The sequence below is a fragment of the Rhipicephalus sanguineus genome, chromosome 11, assembly GCF_013339695.2.
Source record: "Rhipicephalus sanguineus isolate Rsan-2018 chromosome 11, BIME_Rsan_1.4, whole genome shotgun sequence".
Classification (NCBI taxonomy): domain Eukaryota; kingdom Metazoa; phylum Arthropoda; class Arachnida; order Ixodida; family Ixodidae; genus Rhipicephalus; species Rhipicephalus sanguineus.
The window spans coordinates 66017239-66037558 of NC_051186.1; the positions used below are offsets into that span (position 1 = coordinate 66017239).

Below are 20320 nucleotides of genomic sequence, written 5' to 3' on the forward strand. Positions count from 1 at the left end.
AATGAGGTGTAATCGCGCGTATATTAAATCTAGCGGCTGATTTACGATACCATGTGATCTTGCTTTTCAATCACATACACTCGCGCGTGTGCAGCTTAGCTGTCCGATTGTTTTGAAGGCGTGGTACTTGCTAAATGTTTTCTCTATCTCTTCCTTCGATGCAAACTAAGAACGAGGCTCTGTAATTCCCCAATAATATTATTTGCACTCTTGTTCCTGTTGAACGGCTACGGGATGCCTTCATGGCGTGGTGACCTATGTAGAATATTGCCACACGCCTTCGACGACAGATTTGGAGCAAAGACTGCCTTTATAACATCAGACGGCCTGCTGGAGTTGAAGGTCATGCCCTTTGATCATTGCGTGCCACCGGCGACTTTTAAACGCATTATGCATACAGCACTGGCCGGCTTGAAGTGGCAGACATGCCTCGTGTACATGGACGACGTCGTTCTGTCTGCCTCAAATTTCAACGAACACTTCCGCCGCTTTGAAGCCATACTTCAAGCAATCAAGACCTCCGGACTCACCTTGAAGACTGAAAAGTGGTGCTTTGCGTACGAGTAACTCTTGTTTTTAGGTCACATGATCAGCAAGGATGGTGTTCGCCCAGACTCGCAGAAAACAGCTACCATCGCTGCCTTCCCGGCACCCACCGACAAGAAGAACGTACGCCGATTTCCGGACTTCTGCGCCTACTACAGATGCTTCTTCAAGGGATTTTCACAAATAGCCGAGCCGCTCACGCACCTCAGGAAGACTGACGTGCCATTCAAGTGGAAAACGGCCCAAAAAGGAGCATTTCAAGAACCGAAACGACGCCTTGAGATGACTCCCACGCTAGCGCATATCGACGAATATGCCCATACGGAAATCCACACCGACGCAAGCAGCGTAGCGCACAGCGCCTTCCTTGTGCAGAAGACTGATGGACTGGAAAGGGTCATCAGTTATGCTAACTGGTCACTATCGAAGGCAGAAACGAGCTACTGCACGACAAAAAAGGAGTGCCTGGCCATCATCTCGGCTACATCGAAGTTTCGCCTCTACCTCTACGGCAGGCCCTTCAAAGTTGTGAGCGACCACCACGCCTTCTGTTGGCTAGCTATCTTGAATGATCCGTCAGGTCGCTTTGCACGGTGGAGCCTGAGACTTCAAGAATCCGACATTACTCTCGTTCACAAGTCCGGAAGAAAACACTGCGGCAATGACTGCCTGTCTCATGCCCCCATCGATCCACCGCCGGAGGACAATTAGGATGATGACTGCTTCTTCGGAACCATAAGTGATGACCACTTCGCCGAACGACAGCTAGCCGATCCGGAACTCAGAAGCCTTGTGGAATATCGCGAGGGCTGGACTGCCGTTGTTCCGAAGGCATTCAAGCGAGGACTGGCGTCGTCTTTCTTGCGCGAATGGCGTTCTCCTAAACAACTTGTCGCCCCTTCGAGCCAACTACTTTCTCTTGATGCCTTCAGCATTCAGACCAGACGTCCTTGCGGCCTTACACGACGACGCGGCGGCTGGACACCTCGGTGCTTCTCGCACGCTCGCAGGTATACAGAAAAAGTACTACTAATCGCGCCTTGCCGCTGACATCGCCCGCTACATAAGGACATGCCGAGAACATCAGTGACTCAAGACACCGCCGACAAGACAAGCAGGCTTTTTTCAGTTGATCGAACCACCTCACCAACCGTTCCAGCAAATCGGTATGCAGCTACCGACTACCTCACCCGCTGCGATGAAACAGGGGCCTTACCTAGAGGCAGTGCCGCGGAGGTAGCGAAGTTCTTCGTTGAAGATGTCGTCCTGCGTCATGGCGCCCCTGAGGTCATCATCACCGACGGAGGTACGGCCTTTACTGCGGATCTAACTCAGGCAATCTTGAGGTAGAGCCAGAGAAGCCACCGCCGACAACCGCCTACCACCCTCAGACCAATGGTGTCTCCGAGCGTTAAACAAGACCATCGCCGACATGCTGGCCACGTACGTCGACTTCGAGCACAAGACGTGGGATATGATACTTCTGTACGTGACCTTCGCATACAACACGACCGTACAAGAAAGGACGCATCTGCTGCCGTACAAGTTGGTCTACGGAAGGAGCCCCGCAACGACGCTCGACGGAATGCTGCCAGCTACCACCGACGAACACAATCTCGACGTCGCCACTAATTTACAACGTGCCGAAGAAGGTCGACAGCTCGCCCGCCTGCGTATCAAGAACCAGCAGAGGACCAACAGTCGTCACTATAATCTTCGGTGACACCATATGGAATGCCAGCCCGGTGAACGTGTGGCGGTGTGGACACCGATACGCCGACGTGGACACTGTGAAAAACTTCTCCGGCGATACTTCTCGCCATACAAGGTGCTTCGACGACTCGGCGCTCTAGACTACGAGGTTATCGCGGACAACAATATGCGTGAAAACAGTATGCCCGTCAGTTCTTCGGTCATATCAGAGGAATGAGTCACTATAAACAAAAAAGTAGGAAATGATGACACTTGTTCGAGGGGCTTCGAAGGGTGATTTTTCGTCCACTTTAATTACTTTCAACCTAAGCCAAGGGCATTACATTAAAGCAAAAAATACAAATATTGTCCCCTATGCTTTCATTGGCTTAATCGTTTCTTGGTTTCATTACTTGTGTCTATGAAGAAAAACTATATTACAATAGAAATTCCCGTGTCATTGCTGGGCTTCGAAACAGGGTTCTATGCTTAGAAGGATACTTTTTCACCTCGCGGACTACACCACCACGCTTACAACACATAAATAATCTAAACAAGTCAACTTTGTTGTAGCACTGTCGCAAAACAAGAGCGCCTACAAGACATCTTTTACGGGGCCTTCGTTGAAGAATTTCGTGGCAATGTAATAAAAAAAGATTGGCCGCGTATCTGCGTGCTTCGCTGCAAATGTCGTCGAAAGACGATAGTCTTCTGCCGGCCGTCCTAGATGAGTCCTGGTCTCTTCCGCGGCCACGCCTGATGATGTTACCAGGGCCACTGCCAGGTGGCAGCCCCATATCGTCGGCAGAGGGCTTTTTCGTACATAGCGTCGGATTTTCAGCGCAGCCTAAAAACACTAGGGTCTTTAGAATTACGTATCTATGTATTTTCTAGTAACGGAACACACCACCTAATACTGACCTATTGATGGTGCGCCTTAGATATGCGTAATATTTTCTTTTTTATCGACAATGTTCATATGTATGAACGCAGCTACCAGTTGAAGATGGCTAGGCGTTCAGCAAGTGCGTGAGAGAGACAGACAGACCAAAATTTCTGCGTTAAAGTATCCCAAGAAAGACTATCGTCTTTAAAACATTCGACAGATCCTAAGGCTTGTGGCAACTGGGTTAATGCGAAGCAGTCAGCGAGAAGTTCTATGATGCATTTTTTGGCTTGCCAAGCTTTACGAGGTGGATCGACGTGTTTTTGTAAGTGAAGTAGTTGTGTGCACATCGTGCGCTTACCGGGCACGTCGACAACACTGGCGTTAAAGGGTAGCTTATGGTCTGACGTAACGTCAGCACTCACGTTACGGCACCTACATAGGTATTATCGAAACTAAGTGCACTTTACGGAGCGATGATGGGAACATCATAGGTAACTTGTGTTAGCGTATTCATGCGGGGTCGAGCGATGCTTGAATATAGCATGCTGAATCATATGAATACAAATGTAATGGTTATCAGAATCCTATTTAAGCAGAGCCTACACTGGAACTACAGACGCTTATTGAGATGACGCTTGTATCGTATGAGTTCATATGTAGCGCTTATTCCTTTGTTATAAAATGGGATAGCCAGCACCACAACCAAAACTGACGTTGCACCGACATCACGCCTCCATATGGTGCCTCTCCAAAGCAGTTTGTAGACCTACCGTGGCACTGTGGCTGAATACCTCACTGTCACGCAGAATGGCTTGGATAGATTCCTGCTGGGACCCTAATTTTTATTCTTTGCATTCGCCGGGTCAACGCCGCCGACGTCGGTTTTTCATAACGCACTCTCAATGAAATTACCAATGTTTGTTCTTGCCGTTCCTGGATAGATATAAGCTGTAAATCATCTGTGGCACATAGCCGTACACCGTGGCCCGTGGTAAACGTGTATGTGACACACGTGTCTGGAGGAGTGGACAGGAAATCCTGTCGCGTACAGGATTTTCACGTTATTCATGTCATGAGCAGACAGTCGTACTCATCAATTCCTCTTACCCTCTCATGGCAGTTTTTGTCTGCACCAAGTTAATGAGGCGATCGCGAGAGCACCAAGACTTAGGCGGCTAGATAGATAGAGAGATAGATAGAAACGCTCAAAGTGTCTTGATTTCGCTGAGAATTGCTTCGCATTTAAAATCCTCCCGACGATAACATGTAAAGCAGACATTGCAGATTGCACACATGAAAAACTGTAATTTTGTGAATGTTTTACTCCCAACATACTCTTCGGTGGTCACCGTATGCGCATTCTATGGGGCCGCTCATGGGGAACGCAAACGTAAGAAGGAAAATTAAAGGCGCCTGCCGGTGACGGCGATAAAATCGTTCCAATAAAAGTTGCATCCACGAAGTTTCCTAGAATAAAACTCTACGCTTATTCGTAGCTTAGACCGCTCTCAAAGAACGCTCCGGTTAGAGTTCGCCAACGTTTTTCTTATGAATCCATTTCCTTGACTTTATGATTGCCGTAAGCTTCTTTCTTATACCCATAATGTTTCAATGGCACATACGAGAAATCAGTTAAAAAGGAGAATTTGGTTTACGTTCAAGTCATTATTAGAAACTGAACTTGCATAGTGTTTACTACAATATAATTGTTGCCTTGTGAGCAAACATTTGTTCTTTTGTGTGCTGCTTAAATTGTAAGTCCGAAACTTTGCTTTTGCATCTTCCAATTATCACCTCTGTTGCAATTGTTAGATCATTTACTATACTGCATTTCTTTTTTTTTTCATTTGCAGACAGTAATAATAAGCATACTGAAACTTTACTGTATAGGCCTCCACAAGGCCGATGTGCTATAATTAAAGAATCGAATACTGAGACAGGTAGTACGCAAGTTTTATTAATTATTTCATCACTGCATTTATTTATTTTTTAATTTCGGTCAAGAGCTGTAGGCTTGATTTAGTAAGGGTGTACTTTTGTTCACTCGAAAAACGGAAAATAAGGCTTACTACTCAAAAGAACAGTCGTACTAAAATGCAGCAGAAAAGAAAAATATTCAAGGGGTGCCAGTCCTTAGGCATAGGGCAAATTCAAGAGTTAAAATTATGAACATAACAAAGCAAAACAACCCTGTTTTTTGAGGGTATGTATAATAGGGCTATATGAACTGGAACCCAGACGGTCATGAGGTTGTTATGACGAAGTGCACAGAACCCAAGCCTAGAACGGCTGTACAGTTTGTCGTGTGAACTTGTGCCCAGCAAAAGACAACGCTCAAAGATGAACGATAGCAGCGACAACAACCGCCGGCCGTCAAAAAATAGTTTAGGTCGTCGGAACAGGGCGTGTTTTATGCATGAGTGATAGACACTTGGAGCGTTATCGTTCTTGCTTGCGATTAGCTTCACTAGAAAGAATCCGTGCGTCGTGTGCGCAAGCATATACAACATTTTAAAGTGGTCTCGAAGTTCTGCAAACATCCTTGCGTGCTCAAAACAATATTTTCAAAATACAGAAATAAGCGTGCGTGGCAATAAAGAAAATTCGGGGATTAAGCAATTATGGCGAGGCACACCGCCAGTTACAGCCCGAAGTGAATGCATACGTGAGAAGTCGGAATGAAGCAATTTCACAAAGCATAAGTAATGTAAGCACTTTCCCTTTGTTTCGAGATGCATCGTAAGAAAAAACAATCCATTGTTCGCACCAGCTGTCAGAAAACATATGGTGTCACGGCAACCAATCGCGAAGAATGCGAAGAAAACGTCGTAGAACGCTTTTAAGCATTTCCAACGCTGGTCAAGTTAACTACGCGTTGTACAACAAAGCGAAACACTTGCTTGAAGCCAGCAAATATACTGTTCAAGAGAAGGATATGGATGCCATTTGTAATGCTTGAGATTTGTGTTCCCTTGGAGGAAGAGATCTTTCATGTAAAGTATCTGACAAAAATCGCATTTAAAACGCGCTCAGTCGACGAAACTGTGAAGATGCTACTGTGCTCTCTTTGTCATTGCACTAGGTTGCGTGTCAGGTACAGGGGTATTCCAATGTTCCCTGGCCGCATTGCTATAAGAATTACATGAGAAAGCGGCCTAGAACTTTTGACCCCCCCCCCCTACTTTACCTCCAAAATGGAGTTTTCGGGAAGCTGCGCAGCTGTAGGAGTATGCGAACCTAATAGAATGACTCCAGGGGGTTGGGGGGGGGGGGTTCTAACCCCCCTTCCCCGAAATTTTTCAATTTTGCTAGCGCATATATACACGCACACATACAAAAGCACGCAGGAACATACATAATGTACGGTTGAACCCTCCACCCCCCCCCCCCCGAAAAAAATTTCTGGCTACGCCCCTGAATGACTCGACTATGTAACACTCGTGTCACCAATGAAAACGTATCCGTCGCTTTTTACATAGAAAGCCATAGGTGTCTCGCCAAATGCGAAAATGGACCGTCGATATCGGCACCCCATGGCGTTGGTGTTGACACGACTCACTGGTCGCTGCTGTGGGCAACGAAAGGTTTGAGGTCTGAAATGAACCATCGGCCTGTTTTCCTTGACAGTCAGCCAGCTTGTACACCAGAGGCGACAAGTTGATGTGCAGTGTGTATGCGTCCAAACACTTGGCCGACCGGGATGCCTTTAGCCGCATTACATAAGACGTGATTGGACCTGAAGACAAGATCGCAGACAGGGTAGTGCGATTCCTGATTCAACCGTCGAAGAACGTTCGTACTCAGACTTCTGTCAATCTGGCGCTTTTGCCAGGTTTGAACGCACCAGGACGAGGAGCGCATTCACCCGAGAGCGCAGTTCCACCTCATTGCCAGAAGGGCCGGTTTTCGTGACGCACGCTCTGCGGTCATTCCGCCGAACGAAATCTGTGAGGTTATACCACTCAATGCCGAAGTTGAGAAAACCAGGTGAGTGCCATGTCTAACTATTTAGTGTAGACTGCAAAGAGTAGCCTATCTCGTTCAGACTACACCCCAATGCATGTGTTGCTGCGTAAAGGTTGTCAACATGGTTTTGATGTTCTAGTTTACCCGTTCTTTCGGGTTGGCTGTAGTGTGATACGTAGCTGTATTGCTTTACTTAACGCCAAAGGCTGCACACGCTTCCAAAATAACCTTGGCCGTAAAATACGTTTTGTCCGTGTTCAACTCTGCCGGAAAGCCGAAGAGGGTAAAAACCTGTGTTAACTTTTTCGAGATTGCGGATGTCATATTTGCGAAGGCGAAAATGGCAATTCATTTCGAGACCTGTGTTATCCAGGAGACAAACGTGGCTTAGCAATAGCCTTACGTGAGTTAGTTCGCTTATGTTGTTCAGGACGTCATTTCAGCACAAAACCAACGATAAAGAATTATCACCTGTGTCTCTTTGTTGCTCGGTCTTTCGTCCTGGTTTGTTTCGCGATGAAAATACTTCCTCCACAAAGAAGTTGCCACGCTAGCTTCTTGGACGCTTTCGTAATGCCACAGGCCACAGTAAGCTCTAGCCTGCTACTCTACACCAGGGGTGGGGAACGGGGAGAAAAAAGAATGATGGATGACGATGGTATGTGAGGGAGGTGTGTATGTACAGTCCCATCTATACTCGGGGACAACTTTCTGTGGCAATGAAGGGAAAGCTACGGGGGCGGAGCGTCTGCACATGTACTGCTACGCGAAGTAGTCCGGTTTGGCGGGCGTCTCGTAACGCCGTGGAAAGTGATGGCTAGCGTTTCATTTCGACGCGAACGCTGCGTCTATAGGGTACGGGTAAAAGGCGCGACTTTTTCACGCACGCAGAAACGCAAAGTGACAACGTATAAAGTAAACACAATACAAATATCTCGCTTGTGAGCGCTACGTTCTGTCTCAAAAAGCTACATGTAGAAAATGAAGGAGTATTTTATATATCTCACGCAGAAAAAACGGACGCAATTGTGGAACTACATTCATTAGCGGTAGGATACGAGCATTGTGGCTCTGTAGCTTTCCCTTCATTGCCGCACAAAGTTGTCCCCGAGTATAGGTGGCGCAGTGCTATAGCCACGCATCCAGTCCAGTGGCTTGTAGGAAAGCTGCGACCGCTCTTATGACCACAGTTGTGCTGTTGGCGTCAGGCCAAGGACCCAACACAACCTCATCAGTTAATGGCTTTTTATGCATTCCTTCAGTAGAGGAAATCAGTTTCTGTCGTTCGCGTCGATCACGGAAGAGCGGCATAGGTTTTGAAAATCACCGCCCAACCACGAATCGTGGAAACAGCCGAGGGTGGCATTCATTAAATTGCTGTGTATCACCACCTTGATTGGCTTCCGGTGAGTTCCTTGAAATAGGATGTAGCGCAGAAGAACTACACCGGCGTCAAGCACACACAAGTTCAACAATACCCGCAGTATTACCAGCTGTCTCGCACTCGGCGTGGACTCCTGGTAACTCATTGTACAGGCGGACTAGCGCAAACTTTCTGAGCCCGCCAACACTTTCTTGGCATAATGAGTCGTTTTTGCTGTGCCCTGGGAATCTATTCCCTGTTGAAGACAATACGGGCGGCATTGAAAGTCTACCAGGTATGTGTCCTCAGCGCGAAGGACGACTCGAGAGCCACCTTGTCGTCAGGGTTTTCGCCTTCCCAGTAATTGCAGTCAGGAGCTCCGGTCTGTGCTGGGTACGATTTGGTGCTGCTCGATTCATGAGTCATATGACACGCAGGCTGCGGTCTCTACTGGGTACGATTTGGCGTCCTTCGAGTAATTTGACCTACATGCTCCTGTGGCTAGTGGGTGCGGTGGCTATCGGGAGTGGCGGACTAAAGTATAGCATATGTAGCGAAGCTTATTGGAACCATGAAGTGGGTCGTCCTCTCCGGCCCCTTCTAGTGGGTTGCCCTCTTCGGACAGAGCGCAGCTCGCGCAGAGTCGGCCCCGCCTTGACTGTCGCTGTCGGTCATCTTCGCCGAGTGTCCGCCAATAAACATCTTTATAATTTGGTGGAGAGTGCTGTGCCCTTCCAACAACTACGGTCAGCATTCAATGCCCTTGGAGCTGCGATCCCGTGCCGTGCCCTCTACCATGACTCAAGATGCCGCCCAGCAAACGCCTCCCCCTGCACCGACATCCTGTCCCGGTGTCCCCCGTATCCGCGACCCTCCTGTTTTCACCGGCGCGGATGGCACCGACGTCGAGGACTGGCTCGCGATTTACGAGCGTGTCAGCGTACCCAATAAATGGGACGAGGCTGGAAAACTAAGCAACCTGGTTTTCTACCTCGCGGGTGTCGCAAGCCTCTGGTACAACAACCACGCTTCCGATTTCACTACGTGGTCCGCTTTCAAGACCGCCATCGTCGACGTGTTTGGCCGCCCTGCCGTTCGTAAGCTGCAAGCTGAACAGCGTTTGCGTGAACGAGCCCAGCAGTCCGGCGAGTCTTTCACGAGTTATATTGAAGACGTCCTGGACTTGTGCAAGAAAGCCAATGCGACCATGCCTGAGTCTGACAAGATCCGGAACGTCATGAAAGGCATCGACGACGATGCCTTCACCATGTTGCTCGCGAAAAACCCTAGCACTGTGGCTGAGGTCATCACACTGTGCCAAAGCTACGAGGAGCTGCGCCGGCAGCGGCTGATGACGCGTCGACCTCCATCACGCGACGCCGATCTCGCTGGCATGTCGGCCATTTTGGACCACTCCGTCTTGCTCGCCGAAATCAAGTCCTTCGTGCGCGAGGAGATTGCCCGCCAGTTCTCTCTACTGGCCTTCGCTCACCCGCAGCCTGTTGAACAGCCGTCGAGCACACTGCTGCCTCCCCTACGCCGGGCTATTGAGCAGGATCGCAGAGGTCATGCCGGAATACCACCAGCCCCCTCGGGCGACTATGCCGCTCAGTTACGCGCAAGTTGTCGCCAGGCCGCCTACAGCGATTCCTGTGGTTCCCCCACATACTTACGCTCGAGCCGTCGCAAGGCCTCAGGCCTTCGAAGAGAGTGTGCCGGCTGCGTACGCCGACGTCATCCATACGCCACGACTGCAGCCCACCATGCAGTCATATCATCAGCCACCCCGTCCCTCGCGTCCTGCGACATGGATGGGATCTAGCCCGGCAAGCCGATGGCGCACTTCCGACAACCGCCCCATCTGCTTTGCGTGCGGTTGCGCCGGTCACGTCGCCCGCTATTGCAATCGCATGCAGGCGCCTCGATTCGGATCGACCGTCACCAGCCAGTCCAGCCGCCCATACTACGAGCCGCCGCCGCCTATGTCACCGACGTCACGCCCGTCTCCATCTACCCGCCGTTCGCCGTCCCCAAGACGCCGCTCACTGTCACCGATGCGGCCCCGTCCAGTCGCGCGCGACCAGGAAAACTAGTCGTCGCAGTCCAAGAGGCAAGGGCTGCGACGCTATCGAACTGCCAAAGCCCTCAGCAAAGCCCATCGAACGTAGTAGACGTGTTTGTAGATGGCATGCGCACATTGGCCCTTGTGGACACTGGAGCTGCCGTATCCGTTATGGACGCTAAATTTAGCCGACTACTACGAAAAGTGACGACGCCGCTTTCCGGGCTCTCCCTCCGTACAGCCAGCGCCCAAAGTATTCACCCGACAGCGGTGTGCACAGCCCGTGTCGTCATTCAGGACGCTCTGTACGCCGTCGAATTCATCATCATTTCTTCATGCTCTCACGACGTCATCCTGGGTTGGGATTTTCTCGCTCGCCACGATGCCGTAATTCGTTGCGCACCAGCCGAAATAGAGCTCTCACCATTCTCCAATTTGACGCCGGCGAATAGTCCATCGGCTGCGACCAAGGTACTCGTCAAAGACGACACAACAGTTCCTGCAAACTCGTCAACGGCTGTCCCCGTCTATTGCACCGGTCTCTCCGACACCGTTGCACTCCTTTCTCCCTCTGACCGCGTTTTCACCAGGAAAGGTTTGCTGGTGCCATTTGCGACCGTGCAAGTCACTCAGGGCGACACCGATATTTTCGTTACGAACCCATTCCCGTACGTTGTTACGTTGGTGCGAGGGGAATGTCTCGGCAGAGCGGAAGCCCTCGAAGACGCACAAGTTATGGACGCACCGGGTGACACGCACTGTGCGAGCTCCCGTACGCTCAGTGCTGTGACCAAATCCGACTCGTCACCCGCTGACGTGTTTGCTTCCTCCATTGCTGATAACCTTACGTCGGTCCAGCGTTCCCAGCTTCTGTGCCTGTTGGAAGAATTTCGTTCTTCGTTCGATGTCGCGCAAACTTCTCTCGGCCGCACGTCTGCTGTCACGCTTCGCATCGACACTGGCGCCCAACCACCACTGCGGCAACGTCCCTATCGCGTATCTCCTGCAGAGCGTCGTGTAATTAACGAGCAAGTCGAAGACATGCTTCGCCGCGATGTTATTCGACCCTCAAACAGCCCATGGGCGTCTCCTGTCGTTCTCGTTGCGAAGAAGGACGGCTCTGTGCGGTTCTGCGTGGACTACCGACGACTCAATAAGATCACCCGTAAAGACGTTTATCCCCTCCCTCGAATAGACGACGCCATTGACAGCCTGCAAGGAGCAGAATTCTTTTCATCGCTCGATTTGCGCTCAGGGTACTGGCAAGTCCCCATGGCTGATGACGCTCGACCGAAGACAGCGTTTGTCACACCCGACGGCTTGTACGAATTCAACGTCATGCCGTTTGGGCTGTGTAATGCGCCCGCGACCTTTGAGCGCATGATGGACACCGTTCTGCGCAACTTGAAATGGCACACGTGCCTGTGCTACCTCGACGACGTCGTCGTTTTCGCCCCGGACTTCTCCACGCATCTTCAACGCCTGCGGCTTGTTTTGACGCGTTTGAGCGACGCCGGGCTACAACTGAACCTAAAGAAGTGCCGATTTGCAGCACGGCAGCTGACAATACTAGGCTACGTCGTATCCAAGGACGGAATTCTCCCCGATCCAGCCAAGCTTCGGGCCGTGACAGAGTTCCCCAAACCTACGTCCGTCAATGAACTGCGCAGTTTCGTAGGACTATGCTCCTACTTTCGGCGCTTCATACGAAACTTCGCGACCATCATATCGCCGCTGACGAAGCTCCTTGGCAGCAACGGGCCCCTCAATACGTGGTCGTCAGAGTGCGACGCCGCTTTCGCGAAGCTCCGTCGTTTGTTGACGTCTCCTCCGAAACTACGCCACTACGACCCTGCGGCCCCTACAGAGGTACACACGGACACCAGCGGTGTGGGCCTCGGCGCTGTCCTTGCACAGCGCAAACCTGGGTTTCCGGAATATGTCGTGGCATATGCAAGTCGCGCGCTTACTAAAGCCGAGACCAATTACACCGTCACGGAGAAAGAATGCCTGGCAATCATCTGGGCCCTTACGAAGTTCCGACCTTATTTGTATTGTCGCCAATTTGATGTCGTCACCGACCATCATGCGCTGTGCTGGTTGTCGTCATTGAAAGATCCCTCAGGCCGTCTCGCCCGTTGGGCACTTCGCCTGCAAGACTACGACATCCGCGTACTGTACCGCAATGGACGCCAGCATGCTGACGCCGACGCCCTGTCGCGCTCTCCCTTGCCTGACGACAGTGCCCACAGCTCAGTGTCTCCCCTTGCCGTTTCTTCCATCGACATTCACACCATCGCTACCGAACAGCGCAAGGATCGCTGGATTGCCTCACTGATAGACTTGCTGACTGATCCGTCGGCAACACCACCCACTCGCGCGTTGCGTCGTCAAGTCCACCATTTCGCCGTTCGCGACGACCTCCTCCACCGACGCAACTACAGCGGCGACGGCCGCCAGTGGCTACTAGTAATACCCCGAAGTCTGCGTTCTGACATATGCGAGTCGTTCCACTCTGATCCGCAGTGTGCGCATTCTGGGGTATCGAAAACTTACCACCGCATCCGCCAACGGTACTTTTGGCGAGGGATGTACCGCTACGTGCAGAAGTTCGTTCGCTCCTGCATCGATTGTCAGCGCCGCAAGACTTCAACGCACCTGTCGCCGACAGGTCTGCAACCTCTACCTTGCCCTGACCGGCCGTTTGGGCGTGTTGGCATCGATTTGTATGGGCCACTTCCTCTGACGTCCGCTGGTAACCGCTGGGCCATCGTCGCTGTAGACCACCTCACGCGATACGCCGAAACTGCCGCCCTCCCAGCGGCTACAGCGCGCGATGTGGCCTCCTTCCTGCTCCACCGATTCATGCTACGTCACGGTCCACCTCAGGAGCTGCTCAGTGATCGAGGCCGTGTCTTCTTGTCAGAAGTCGTCGAAGCCATTCTAAAGGAGTGCAACGTTGTTCACCGCAAAACTACTGCTTACCACCCGCAGACGAATGGCCTCACCGAACGCTTTAACCGTACGCTCGGCGACATGCCCTCCATGTACGTCGCCGCCGATCACACCAATTGGGATGCCATTCTGCCCTTCGCCACCTACGCCTACAATACCGCCGCTCAGAGCACCACTGGTTTTTCTCCCTTTTTCTTATTGTATGGCAGGCACCCCTCGCACACAATCGACATCCTTCCATACAAGCCGGATCGGTCTGAGTGTGCGCCGATTTCTGCTACCGCCCGACTTGCTGAAGAGTGTCGCGAACTTGCCAAGAGCTTCACTACGCATGACCAAGAGCGACAGAGGAGCATTAGCGGTGACAGAATCACTTCTGAGCCGACGTTCCTCCCTGGAGCGCTCGTATGGCTCTCGATCCCTACCACTGCACCTGGCCTCTCTTCAAAACTACTGCCCAAATACGAAGGCCCCTACCGTGTCGTTGAACGCACATCGCCTGTAAACTACCTGATCGAACCCACCGATCCATCCTCGGACATGCGCCGTCGAGGGCGCGACATTGTAAACGTGGAGCGCCTCAAGGCGTACCATGACCCGCTCATTGTGACAAGTTGTTAGGTCGCCAGGCGACTGCCTTTTCGCACCCGGAGTAATTGTAGCGAAGCTTATTGGAACCATGAACTGGGTCGTCCTCTCCGGCCCCTTCTAGTGGGTTGCCCTCTTCGGACAGAGCGCAGCTCGCGCAGAGTCGGCCCCGCCTTGACTGTCGCTGTCGGTCATCTTCGCCGAGTGTCCGCCAATAAACATCTTTATACATATAAATGCGTGGGAAAGCGACAAGGCGTCAGCCACGGCGTTTCAGCTGCATTTCTGGTTGTACCGCTTCAACAATATGAGGACCCCTGATGATTGACGCAAGCGCTTAAGCAAGGTAAGCTCAATGTGGTCTTTTTCCGTCACAAATTGCACTCCGTTGACAATGTAATGGAGCTTCCGGAGGCAAGCAACTTTAGTCAGACCTCCCCTTCCAATCGCGTTGTAGTTGCGCTCGGCGGCGTTGAGTGATTGACTAGGAAAGGCCACTGATGCTGCCAAAGTAGTAGCATCCCGAGACCCAGGTCACTCACTTCAGCTTCGGCACTGATCTCCCTGTTGACGGGAGGTAGCCTTGGATGGGCTGTGGTCTCTACAGTTTAGGATGACGCCTTAAGGGCACCCTGCGGCTCGGGTCCTCAGGCCCACCGTGCTGATTTTGGAACGCTGTGGACAAAAGCGCCTGGAGGTCCGCGGAATTTCACATGAACTCTCGCTGGCACTTCGCCAGGCCCAACAACGCCGCAAGCCCTGAATGTTCGCCGGCGTGGGGGGCTCCACAAATCAACGTACCTTCTCACCGCATGGCACAACGCCACCACTGTGGATTGTAAAGGCATATGACGTACTGCGATTGTCAGCTGTTTGAGGTTTCTTCCGGTGTAACGTCAGCACGGTGGCATGCAACCTCTCGAGGGCATCCTTCATGTGGCGGAGGTGTCCCTCGGCTATTCGGCAGAAAGTGACTGTTTCATCAATTTACTTCATAGCTACCTATTTAACTTGCCCGCGAATAAGCACATCAATCTCTGTGAAGTAGCTGCAGCTCGAGAAAAGCAAGAACAGTTAGTGGTCCTGAGGAGAGGTGAACGCAGTATTTTCGACATCAGCAAGCCTCATCCCATCCAAACGTCCAGGTTAGCATGCCTGGCGTCCAGGGTGGTAATGTAGCCTCTCTCAGCTAACCACAATCCAGCCACAATCCACCACATAGGGCAAACGTTAGGCATAACCCACAATCGAGCAAACTTTAGGCATCAGATGAGCATCCTTCCACATGAGATTGTTAAGCCGACGGTTGTCCACACAAAGCCGAAAGGAACCGTGTTTTCGGTCGATCATTATCACCGGTTCCCCTCAGGGCTGTATTAGCGTTGGACAGCTCCGGTCTAAATTAACTCATGGAATGTCTGGTATCTTGTTTTCACGTTAACCACATTAGTGGCGCGATGTCCAACTACGCGTCCAATCAATTTTGCCACAAGAACGAGCGATAATGGCCATGTAATCACTCTTGGTCTCCTCTTCTCCTGCTCCCTCGTGGCGTCTGGCAAATTAACGGCCGCCACGACTGTAGGTGAGCGTCCGACTGTAGGTGTAGTGCATTGGTTGAGGGCGTTTGATCAGCTTTCAGAACAGTCTCCGGCTGCGACGCTGATGACGATAACAATGGCCAAGATAAACTTGGTACCTAGAATCGTGGTCATGGTGGGCTTGACCGCTATGCTCGCGTACTGGTGACGCCACCGCCAAGCAGAGGCTCACCGACGGCTAGCCGCACATTACGCCACGCGAGGATGTCCACGCGTTGGGCGCGGCGGCTAGTTAGAGGGTCACGCATTTGCCCTCCGCCCTGTGCGCCAGATGTTGCCAGCTTCTCCTAGAGTCTACATAATCGCGTATTGGTACATATGTCTAGAGTGCGTTTTGAAGGACTTAACACATTAACGTCGTCATCATCAAGTCGATGGGTCAGGCTGATGATGAATCATCAGCATGACTGTGCTCACTGCATGGCAAATGCATATCCCATGTTCCGCCAACCAAGCCGGTCCTGTGCTTGCTACGGCCACGTTATTCCCGCTAACTTCTAAATCTCATCTGCCCACCTAACGTTCTGTCGCCCCATCAGGCATTTGCTTTTTATTGTTATCTAGTCCGTTACTCCTAATGCCAAATGGTATTCTTGCCTACCCGATAAATGCTCTCCCCATGGCCTTTTCTTCTTGATTCTGTCTAAGACGTTCGTAACACCCGTTTGTTCAGTGACCCGCTCTGCTCTTTCTTGAACTTTAAGGTTTCTATTATATTTCATTCCGTCGCTCGCTGTGTCGTCTTCAATTTCAGTTGAACCTTCTTTGTAGGCCTCCAGGTTTGGACACTAGAAGCGGAAAGCGTAGTTGACGCACTGGAGCGACAGCATCATCCTAGGACGTTTATTAGCGATACCTAGAAGCGCATGCGAAGAGGAACGGGGAGTGCTTCACGAGTGAAGACAACATCCATTGGGTCTATTTCTTTTGTTCAAGGTGTATCAGACCCTGTTCGGAGGGCTCTGTGTCCGCTGTGCGCAAAGCTCTCCTTGGAACATGTGTTCGTGAAAATCTACAAGCACGATGCGGGGATTGCGACGCGACCCAACGTCGGCGAAACGGGAAGGAAATGATTGACAAGCGGGATATTGCTAAAGCAACTCATGCAACGCGTTATAAAACAGAGCTTTTTGAACACTGCTGCACAACTGGACATAGCTTTGACCTAAACAATGCGATGACGCTGGCTCGCGAACGCAGTTGGGTGGCGAGAAAAAACTGCGAGTCGGAGTTAATCTTTTACAATCAGTTCCAAAGAGGTTTTAGAAAATTATTCGCTAGTTCACGGTATTTCTGGCTCTCAACCGTTTTGCGTTCTGCTGCTTTCCAGCCGCCTGTCAAACACGATTAGCTCGGATCCTCGGACGAAGGAGACTTTAAACTTGACGTCCTAATGATTCACCGGTGCACCAGGAGCAGCGCTAGCAGCTCAAGTGACCAAAAGAATATATGTCGAAAAAAAATGGACGTGAACTTAGTCTCCCAAACTGCTTGGGGAGCGGTGTTGTGGAAAGGTGGAGAGGATATGGAAAAGTAACTGTAACGCGATTTCCCGTTACAGTTACTGTGTAAAAAAGTAACAGTGTTACAGTTACAAGTTCCTCTAACTTAAAAGTAACTAGTTACAATTACAGGGTACTGAAAAAAGTAGCTAGTTACTGGTAACGCGTTACTAGTAACTAGTTACTGCCCAAGACTGGATTGAAGTAAAAGCAGGTACGACCGCTTCCGTCGGATCCGTAGCTCCGCTGTGAGACGCTCATGATAGCGCGCGTGGCGCAGAAGGTCCTCACTTGGTACACGTCGCGTCTTCCGAGCAAGAAGTGCGATCGAGTCAGCGGTTGAAGTTCATCAGTCAAGATAAACAAGAGGTCCGATGTTAATGACCGCTTGAACTTGACAGCTTGACCGCCTGACCGCTTGATCACAGTAGTGAGGCCCTCGGCGTTGAGACTGTTGCGCCCAAGTGACCATCCAAATGCGTCGTTTGTCGATGTGATCAAGTGGTCTGACCAGCCTCCCCACCGAGGAGCTCTATCATCCACGAGTTTCCATTTGAGTACTGCTTGGCATTGAAAAGCGAGTATTAGCTGCACAATGTCACCGTCGAGCTTTGTACCCTTGAGCAGGACATCGTTCTTGCAGGGATGACCTAGCGCGTGCGGTGAAGTGTCAAATACGGCACGAAGCTCTGTCGCGATAGCATCATATGAGGCATATAATACCCATTCTCTTGTGGCAGTGGTTTCTCAACTCGCTCTGCCTGCTCTTTCCTAAAATACGCTCTGGTTTCTGCGCCGCACGGCTTCAGGAGTTCGGGCTGTTCCTTGAACCTGTTGAATTGCACTAGCATGTAGCGCTCGGCTAATGTTTGACTGTCGCTGCCAGAAGGTATTTCTGGAACTTTCTTAATCTTCGGCGGCACTTGGTTGCGCTCAGATAAGTTCACAGTGCTCTCTTCAAATATATCAAGTGCTGGCAGAGCCTTGTCCTTTTCCTCATCAGATGACTCGACTCCGATGACGTCCAGACGCCGCATCGTAGAAGGAAGACGCCGCATCCTAGAAGTCGTGTTGCAGTTCAGGAATAGCGCGCTGGTAGATGTTGAACTTCCTGCGAGTTCCATAGTTCCCTGAACAGTCCATCCGAACTTGGTCTCCACGGCCGTCAGATCGCTGGTTAAGCGATCAATCCTTCCAGTTGCCACCTTCGAGTAGACGTCAGAACCAAGCACTATGCATATTTCATGTGGCTGCCATGTGTCGGGATGTTAGTTGTCCGCGACGTCGTAGTTGTGGTCGTGACGTCGACAAAGGTAGCAGTCAGCGCGTCCGAGATGAAACTTTTTATTTGGCCCAACTTGTGGCCGCGAAACTGAAAGTCAAACTACAGCAATACCCTGATAGCGGCGAACAGAGCGTCGACTGTGGATCAACTGTCAAGCGGTAAAGCGCGCCGGCTTTTATACAGGCGCTATCGAAATTTCCAGTGATATCGCTGGTTGTTGCGCAATCTCTAGAATAAGCTCCAGTGTTCGCGTTTTGCGCGCAATCTTAACAAAACTATCTGCGATAATTACGAAGCTTCTCGAACAATGAGGCGTGGTTTGCGCTGAGCGTTGCTGACAGGCTTTGTGGGTGAAAACCGAATACAGCAAAAGTAATAATAAGAAACGCACGTGGCAATATCAGTGAACCAATGGCAAAAACCGGCAGAGATCGTGGCGTCAGAAAAAAAGGCAGAAATCGTGGCGCCGCACATAAATGCACTTTCTGAAGTAACGACCGGAAAATGAAGCCATAAAACACAGATTTTCGTTTCCTCTTCTAATAAATCACCTATGATGGCGGATTTACTCAGCATAAAAATCTGAAAGAATAATTCATCACTCTAGACCAATTTAACTTTTGGCATGTTTTTTCTTCCAAGCTTAGTATTGACACGTGGTCGTTATAATGGAGAAGGCAGCAGTCGCTATGTTTAAGACGGAACTTTTAGGGGCGAAGCTCCTTAGGGCGGCACCCGTTCGTCCCTCGTAGTCGTAGTAGTAGTAGTAGTGCGTAACCAGTCGTAACGCTAGTACCAGATCTTGACCTCCAAGGTGGTGCCGGTGGGAGATTTTTCCTGTGCGTTGTTAAACAATAAAAAATTCGCAGCGTGCGCATTAACTAAAAGCCGAATTCTTCTGTCTCTCATTCCCCATTAGCAGCCATTGGCATGTTCCAGTAGGAAACGTTAGTAGAAGTAGAAGTGTAAGTGTTAGCTAAAAGCCGACTTCTTCTGTGTCTCATTCCCATTAGCAGCGATTGTTTACCTCCAAGGTAGTGCCTGGTGAGATTTCTCCTATGCGTGATTAAACAATAAACATTTTGTTCAAAACGCCGTTGATTGATGAAATAAACCAACGAAAGACGCCAGATGTTTTCTAAAAGCAAAACGAAAGAACGCCAGATGTTTCTAAAGCAAAACGAAAAGACGCCAGCTGCTTAACGAAAGACGCCAGATGTTCTCTAAATCAATGGTTTTCTAAACAATGAAAATTCACAGCGTACATGTAAAATTAAAGTGAGCTGCAAGTCGTCATAACTCATCGAACCTTTAGTATAAACGCGCCCGATCTCTCGTCGGTGATGATGTACTGGGCAGAATTCGCGGAAGATTCACGGTTTACGGATGAACCTCCGCAGCTTCGCCCACTCATCATCATTCACTCCGTGGATATGCTGTGATTTTTTTTATTTCGGTGAACCTGTGCCGGCGATACCCCGGAGCCCCATCTGTCAGTACAGGCAATATCGGTAGGTGCGACCGGCTTCCCCGCCGTGGCATCACAGCGGGCGATATTCCGGGATACGGCAAACGTCCGTCTTTCTCGGTGGGTAGTGCTGGCCGACAGGTGGGTGAGGTGGGGTCGAAGGCTCTCGACGGAATTGCGGCGGCGTGGAGTCCTGACGTGGGCGCGCATAGTGACGGCGCGGCGTGCGGAAGTGGCGTAGCTCATCACTGCTGGCTGATCCCGCGGAGCTACGGGAATTTGAAGCAATTGCCGGACTTTTTTGCGGACAATGTCGGCGATTGAGCTCACTTGATGCTGCGGCAGTTTGCACTGCCCCTCCCGTACGATCGCTCTGATGGTATTGCGAAAATAATCGGTGGCC

General features: G+C 50.7%; 1 protein-coding gene across 4 annotated transcripts in view; it reads left to right on the forward strand.

The window, feature by feature from the left end:
• Positions 1–20320, forward strand: part of LOC119373622 (uncharacterized) — a 96499-nt gene that overhangs the window by 53769 nt on the left and 22410 nt on the right. Inside the window, exons 4-5 of one of the 4 annotated variants that reach the window (XR_005179920.2) lie at positions 4981–5067; positions 6960–7114. The exons of 2 other annotated variants lie outside the window; for them this stretch is intronic. Coding sequence is in view for 1 of the 2 variants with exons in the window: in XM_037643672.2 (XP_037499600.1) it covers positions 4981–5067 (87 nt within the window). In the remaining variant the exon portion in view is untranslated. The remainder of the gene's footprint in view (positions 1–4980; positions 5068–6959; positions 7115–20320) is intronic. One more of the 4 variants, XM_037643672.2, reaches the window with a different exon arrangement.